Raw genomic sequence first — 7,617 nt, forward strand, 5'->3', positions numbered from 1 at the left:
AACGACAATGTTCTTGTCATTAAATCTCTTCTTCAACTTAGCCTTTAACGTTTTTCGTAATCTCATACAGGATCAATATTTATGGAAGTAAATATCGATCCAGTAGCACTGTAGCTTCTTGAATACTAACAAGTTCTACATTCTCGGCAATATCAACATAACTGGCCATTCTTTCAGTCTCATTTGAGAACACTTAGAACTTCTCTCTTCCGTTACAGGCTTTCAACTTCTTATTGATCAAAGCAATAGGACTTTGGTCATACTAATCGTAAACATTTTTGAGGAAAATTTAGGTGTCGTAGGGATATATACTTAATTATCATGATGTATCGAATAAAACGATTGATACAACATCTATAGCCAGAGCACTAAAAGTAGCTAGCGGCATAACGCTGAAGTTTGCTTCAACGTAATAAAATTATCTACTGTCATATGCAAAATCCAAAAGCTAGTATCTTTGAAGAAACAAATTTTTCTTACTTTTTATGTTCAAAAGCTTTTACTGGTTAAAGCTACAAACAAACAACAACTATCGAAATTAGAAACTCTTAATTTTCTTCCCACCCTTGACAAACTGTCACATTTTCCACGACATGAGAATTATAGGGCTCCCCGATGGGTGTGATATAACCGCCCCTGGTCGCCCTCTTCCGCCCCTCCTGAACAACTATAATTTTTTATTCATAAATTTACAAATAAAAAATTGGTGAAATAAATTTTACAATTACACAAAAATCTTAATTATCTTACTGTACAAGGTGTTTTGAACAACATAAATCAATCTCTTTACGAGCATTACTGTAATGGTTGATCAAGCAATCTTAAATAAATGATTTATCAATAAATATGCATTCTTTATATATCTAGTCTACACAGTAACTATATTTTACATTTTCTCTTGTGTTGCAGGACGAGTTCTTTATTCTGAATCAAGTTCACCTGGCAAAGCTTGGTTGGTGGGAAACTATCGAAACGACTCTCTCGTGTGTTTTTCATTTTCGTATTACGTGCATGACAGTTATTCTGGGCCATTAAATATTTACCAAGAATATTTTCACAATGGATACAATCCCTTACTGTGGTCATTAAGTGTTGATCAAGGAACTAAGTGGAAAAAAGGCCAAGTCACAGTTAATTTTACAATGGGTCTATCTAGGGTACGGAACTTAGACATACTTATTCAACTTTAAACTTTGTCAATTAGTCCAAGCACTTACTTTTCTTCATAGTTAATCGTTGAAGCTGTTTTGAGGCATTACTACAACTTTGTAGCTATCGACAATCTTGCTTTTGCTCCAGGAAGCTGTGACACAATACCAAAGGTGGCCATTCCTAGCAATGCTTTTGGTAAGTATTTGTTTTCTTGGAATGTGAAGTGTTTTGTTGATCAATCTTTTGTTTTAATGTTCTTGAAATTTTCTAACTTTTCATTTGGTTCATAGTTAACTTACATAATGACAGGAAACATTGAATACAATAAATAAATCAACTGTAGAATTTTAATAGTCAGTCAACGTTTTATTTTCATTAATCGTCTTTATAGATTGTTCAATTGGTTCATTCTTTTCCTTTAAAAGTAAGAAATGTGAAAAATGTCCCATCTATACATATCAACCATATCCAAATCAAACTCGTTGTCTTCCCTGTAATGAGAGTAAAGGTACCATCAATGTTGGTGCAGTGAGTGAACGAGAATGTATAAAAGGTAATTTTTATTATTATTAGTAAAATTTCTGTTTTGAAAAATCAATGTGTTGATTGACACTACTTGTTGTTGATTTTCTTTATCAATTTTATGAAGCAGCATTTTAAAAATATTTATTCATGATTTTTGTAATTTTGAACATCGGGAGTATTTATGTTGATTTTAACCTTGGTTATCTATACATAACCACATGAAGGAAACACTTTGACAAAATACTAAAACAACAAAGATAAACTGAAACCATGTATAATTGAACAATAATGTATATATGGTAATTTTCAGCATTGCTACTTACAATTCAGTATTAAAAAATCAATGTATTGTATAGTTAATATATTGATAAGTTTTGCTGTCACTACTTGGTGTTTCACGCCATAGGGCGATCTTCAGGAAACTGACAGATAATTTATTATTTACTGTATATGCAATTGGTTATTAGGTACTAGATTACATAACGGCATGCACTACAATAAAGCATGTCTGGATTACCATTCTTTAAACTTATATATATGTACTTTAGAAAGATAAAAGTTTATCCGGATAAGTTATTTTATTAATGGTGGATTTAGGTGATTGAATGACGTGAAATATGTTGTTGTGGGTTTGGGTGTATTGTGAATAGGATTGTGATAATATATATTATTACCGTGAGTTGCTGTGGTTTGAGTGTCGTTAGTAGATTTTTTGTCGTTTTTCTTTAGCTGTGAATATATACGATAGGTATGTCAATATGTTTGTTCATTGTGTCGTTGTCTTTACTGTACCAAGCGTCTTTAAATTTGCGTGCGTGTTTTGTCTGTGCGCGTCCGAGTACTTTAATTTCTGTCCAATCCTATGCGTCGTTATTTGCAAACGTGTGTTCTGTCGTTAATGAGTTTGGATCTCGTCGTTTTATGGCGTTTTTGTGTTCTGTGAGTCTTGTTTCGATTTTCTTCGATTTTTGTCCTATATGTATTGTTTTGAGCAATCTTTAAATGGCATCATGTAGATTGCGTCCGTTGTATCATGAATTGTTGTTGTTTTGTCTTTATGTTTGGCAAAATATGATTTGTCTTTGTGTTGGTTTGTTTGCGACGTTTATATTGAATGGTCGAAGAAGTCATGCAGTCTTTTTTGATGTTCCGTTTATGTATGCATGGATGTGATTGTTTTTACTGTTTCATCGGGTTATTCGTTACTTTTGTTGGTTTGGGTTTTGTTTTGTGTTTTGTTTATAATTTTGTTTATAAATTTTCTATTGTAATTGTTTTTATAAATGTGGAGTATAAGTAATTGCGTTCTGTTTTCTTAGCCTTTTCGGTGTTACAATAAGTGTTGATTCTGATGAAAAGGTGTTCGTATGCAGCATATTTTGTGTTGTGTTGGGTGATTGATGTTGAAATCAAATATTTGGTCTGTGTGGGTCGTTTTGCGGCACAATATGTGTGTTTAGTGTGCTGTTCTAGTCAGTAGGATACAGAGAAAAGTAAGTTGTTTTCATGTCTTCATCTTTAGTAAAGGTTATGTTTATTATTGTATTGTTTAAGGTTTGTAGGATTTGTTCAGTTTTGTCTTTCTTGACAATGGCAAAGATGTCGTCGACACATCTTTCCTCAGTCTGATGTCTGTGTTGTTGGTGACTGATTGTGATTCGAGTTGTTGCATTATAATTTCTGCGGTGAAGGTGGATAGTGGTGACACAATTTGTGTGCCTGAAATTTGTCTATGGTATGAGTTCTGTAAGGAGAATTCAGTGAAGAGGCAAAGACTGAGTAAGTCTAAGATGTCATTTTTGTCAAGTTGTGTCGTGGCTTGCCAAGATTTGTCGTTTGTAAATAGTTCGTTTTTAATACTTTGGCTGTGTCTACTAGTATGGATGTGAAGAGTAATGTCACGTCGTAAGATATCATAACTGTGTCTGTGTCTGGTTGTAGTTTAACGGTGTCAATGTTGACGAGGAAGGTGGTGGCGTTTTGATGGTGTGAGGCGAACTTTTGACTAGAGAATAAAGAATGTTACATAGATATTTTGATAGTTCATATTTAGGTGATCCTGGAAGAGGTACGATTTGTTGTATATAATTTAGCTATTTCTTTGTTTTCTATTAATAATATAGGAATAATCCGTAAAATTTGTAGATATACCTTGTTTGCATGGCTAGAGTTGATAATGCACTGATATTTCATATGCCTATAAAGTAAAATCCATATTTCTAGCACGTCTTTCAACGCTGCATTCTGGTACGATAGAAATAAAGACAGTGCATGTTGTTGATTTTCTTTAACAATTTTATGGAGCAGTAGTTTGAAACTATTTACATATGATTTTTCAATCATTGAACATCATAAATATTAGCGTTGATTTGTTTCGTTGTTATTTATATATAACACGCTTACGAAATATTTTAACAAATTGCTAGTTCAGAATATACCCCAAATATCGCATTTAAATTGCATATAGTAAAATTTGTATTTAGGTTAAAAAGTATATAAAGTAGACTTATATATAATCTTTTCTTCAAAATACTTGAAAAAGTTACCAAGACAGTCCACATAACATTTAAAAAGCAATTTTAACATTCATAATCTACAATTCGACATATTTTTAATAGTAAGTTACCGTGGGTTTTACAAATATATTAAGTATATAGAACGATCTTCACTCTTGCTGGAAGAAATTTTTGTCATTAAGTTGTTTAATGAAATTCTTGATAAATTTAGTGAACATTAAAGATTTTTGTGTGTCGACGACTTCTGAGACTGGAAATTTTTTACACAATTTCGAGTTTTTTTGCTGAACTTTCAGCAAACGTAGCCAAATTACAAACAAGAATTGCTGATTGATTAAAAACGTAAAATAATTTGTGTATTTAAAAGTTTGATGCTTTTATCATTTAAACCAGGGTCTCCAAACTACGGCCCGCGGGCCAGATGCGGCCCGTTGGGCCTCTCAATCCGGCCCGCAGAGACACTTAAGAAAGCCAATTTCACACTTAACATTGAGAAAACTGAACAGACTAATTGTGATTTTGTTATGATATTACACTTTGTTGAAATTTAACCTTTAAATTTTGAATAAATATTTTCTTAACTAATGAAGCTTGTGTTATGTACTTCGTTTTATTAAAGTATTCGCTCTTTGACCAGCGGTATACGGTTCGTCGGCTCTCAACATGCTGGATGAAAGTCATGTGGCCCTCTGGCTGTAAAGTTTGGAGACCCCGCAATTAATTGCGTACATCATCTCATTTAACTAAAATTTTGAGTTCTGTCAACTTAAAACTACGGTAAAGTCTTAACTTATTTTTTTGAATTGAAAATATACAAATTTCTTTGAGTAAGCAAGTTGCTCATTTTTGTGTAAATTGTTATACACAAAATCATGTAGAGCAGAGCATTCAAGTGAAGAGTTGCGCAATTTAGACAAGTTTTACAACGTTTTGTAATAAGTGTAATCAAATTAATTTTTAAGTTGACTCATAAAATATATGTTATTTACCGGAAGGGATGTCTGCACGGAAAATATATTTTCACGAGTTCTTAAAAATCCAGTAATCCACATATAATCGATGCATGTTATCTTTACTTTGACTAGCGCCGCATATGCTGCATGACGCTGTCAGCTAGTTAGTATTACGACTATTAATATATGCTTGGTCTTGTAGTATACATGTCTTATTGATCAATGTAATTTTCTACACAATAAACGACTATCTCTTTATACCTATTTATAAGTGTGTTTTAATAGAAATTTTACTCTAAAACCTGTGTTGCTGTAAATGCATTGTCTGTTTCTATATTTTTGCCTACAATTTTGTGTTATACATTTTCCCAAAAGTGTGTAATTCATCCTTTCACTCAAAATATTAAATTTACCAATAGTTTTATGTAGTCTATACACTAGCGTTTGTGTCACTGTGGATACACATTTTACTGAAATTTTGTGTACAATTTACACAACATTTTTGCAGTTAAAACCCATTATCTTGTGTGGTGTGTTTTATTCCATACAAATGCATTTCAGACTTTTCCTATATTCTATAGCAACTAATATGGCTGTTTAACTTTCGATTTCTTTTTCGTTCAGTCAAAAGATGTGATTTTCAAAAGGGACTGGGAACTACTGAATGTCCATGGCACAACGTAGAAGGTGACGATGACTTTGACTGGAAACTTCGTACATTAAACTCATCATTTTATGACCCACCACGCTATGATGCTACAGGCTTCAGTATTGGTAAGATGGCAGCGTTTTTAGTGAATAAGTGTTGTATGTACAACTGCTTGAATTAAAAAAAGAAAAATGATGAAGAGTACTTAGGATTTTGTCTTTAAATGACAACTCAGATTTTAAATGTCAATCAGTAAGTTACTTCTTAATAAAATCTAACGTCATAAATATATTGCTGGATCTAAAATAGATACTTACTTAAAATTAAAATCAGATGTAGTTTCATTCAGCTAAAAGACACAAAAATAGATGATAATTTTATAGCTATTATGATTTTTTAAAAAATTTTGTTTATTGAATTTGTTAAACCACGATAATTTTATATTTCTTTATATATAAAGTTCGCATATATCTTACATTTCTTCATGTGTTGTAGGACGATATTTTTATTCTTTATATATATAGTCTACATATATCTTACATTTCTTCATTTGTTGTAGGACGATATCTTAGTTTGGAATCATATGCTTTAGGCAAAACTTGGTTGGTTGGAAACTATCGCAACGACTCTCTCGTGTGTTTTTCATTTTCGTATTACGTGCATGACAGTTATTCTGGGCCATTAAATATTTACCAAGAATATTTTCACAATGGATACAATCTGTTACTGTGGTCATTAAGTGGTGATCAAGGAACTAAGTGGAAAAAGGCCAAGTCACAGTTAATTTTACAATGGGTCTATCTAGGGTAGGAACTTACACATACTTATACAACTTTAAATTCGTCAATTTGTCCAAGCCGCTTACTTTTTCTTCATAGTTAATCGTTGAAGCTGATTTGGGGTATCACTACAACTTTGTAGCTCTCGACAATCTTGCTTTTGCTCCAGGAAGCTGTGACACAATACCAAAGGTGGCCATTCCTAGCAATGCTTTTGGTAAGTATTTGTTTTCTTGGAATGTGAAGTGTTTTGCCTGATCAATCTTTGCTTTAATGTTCTTGAAAATTTTCTAAACATTTCATTTGATTCATAGTTAACTTACATAATGGAACAGAAAATATTGAATACAATAAATAAATCAACTGTAAATTTCAATTGTCAGTCAACGTTTTATTTTCATTAATCGTCTTTATAGATTGTTCAATGGTTCATTTTTTCCTTTAAAATAAGAAATGTAAAAATGTCCCATCTATACATATCAACCATATCAAAACAAACTCGTTGTCTTCCTGTAATGAGGTAAAGGTACCATCAATGTTGGTGCAGTGAGTGAACGAGAATGTATAAAAGGTAATTTTATTATTATTAGTAAAATTTCTGTTTTGAAAAATCAATGTATTATAAACATATTTTTGTTTTATGTTTTCCTTATTTTTCTACTAAATGGAATAATCCCCAACGTAAAACTTGTACATACCTTGTTTGCAGAACTAGATTTGATAATATACTTATATGTCGTATGTTATTTCGTAAAATCCGTATTTCTTGCACGTCTTTCAACGCTCCATTCTGTGACGATAGAAATGAAGACACTACTTGTTGTTGATTTTCTTTATCAATTTTATGAAGCAGCATTTTAAAAATATTTATTCGTGATTTTTGTAATTTTGAACATCGGGAGTATTTGCGTTGATTTTAACCTTGGTTATCTATACAAAGCCACATGAAGGAAACACTTTGACAAAATACTAAAACAACAAAGATAAACTGAAACCATGTATAATTGAACAACAATGTATATATGGTAATTTTCAGCATTGCT

At 31.8% G+C, this 7,617-nt stretch overlaps 1 protein-coding gene across 1 annotated transcript; it reads left to right on the plus strand.

The window, feature by feature from the left end:
• Nucleotides 1–953: 953 nt before the first annotated feature.
• Nucleotides 954–6,932, plus strand: LOC124445201. Its single transcript, XM_046995908.1, has 6 exons — nucleotides 954–1,157; nucleotides 1,230–1,347; nucleotides 1,544–1,705; nucleotides 5,771–5,920; nucleotides 6,717–6,791; nucleotides 6,889–6,932. Exons 1-6 carry the CDS (start codon nucleotides 1,143–1,145, stop codon nucleotides 6,930–6,932), a joined length of 564 nt encoding a protein of 187 aa, XP_046851864.1. The 5' UTR covers nucleotides 954–1,142.
• Nucleotides 6,933–7,617: the final 685 nt, after the last annotated feature.

Source organism: Xenia sp. Carnegie-2017, unplaced genomic scaffold (assembly GCF_021976095.1).
Source record: "Xenia sp. Carnegie-2017 unplaced genomic scaffold, XeniaSp_v1 HiC_scaffold_22, whole genome shotgun sequence".
Lineage (NCBI taxonomy): Eukaryota > Metazoa > Cnidaria > Anthozoa > Malacalcyonacea > Xeniidae > Xenia > Xenia sp. Carnegie-2017.

What these genes read in the sequence shown, in the direction of transcription:
- LOC124445201 (XM_046995908.1), top strand. An exon ending in TGCTACAGGCTTCAGTATTG is followed by an intron (nt 5,921 to 6,716) that starts GTAAGATGGCAG and finishes ACAACTTTGTAG; the next exon opens with CTCTCGACAATCTTGCTTTT. An exon ending in CATTCCTAGCAATGCTTTTG is followed by an intron (nt 6,792 to 6,888) that starts GTAAGTATTTGT and finishes TTTGATTCATAG; the next exon opens with TTAACTTACATAATGGAACA.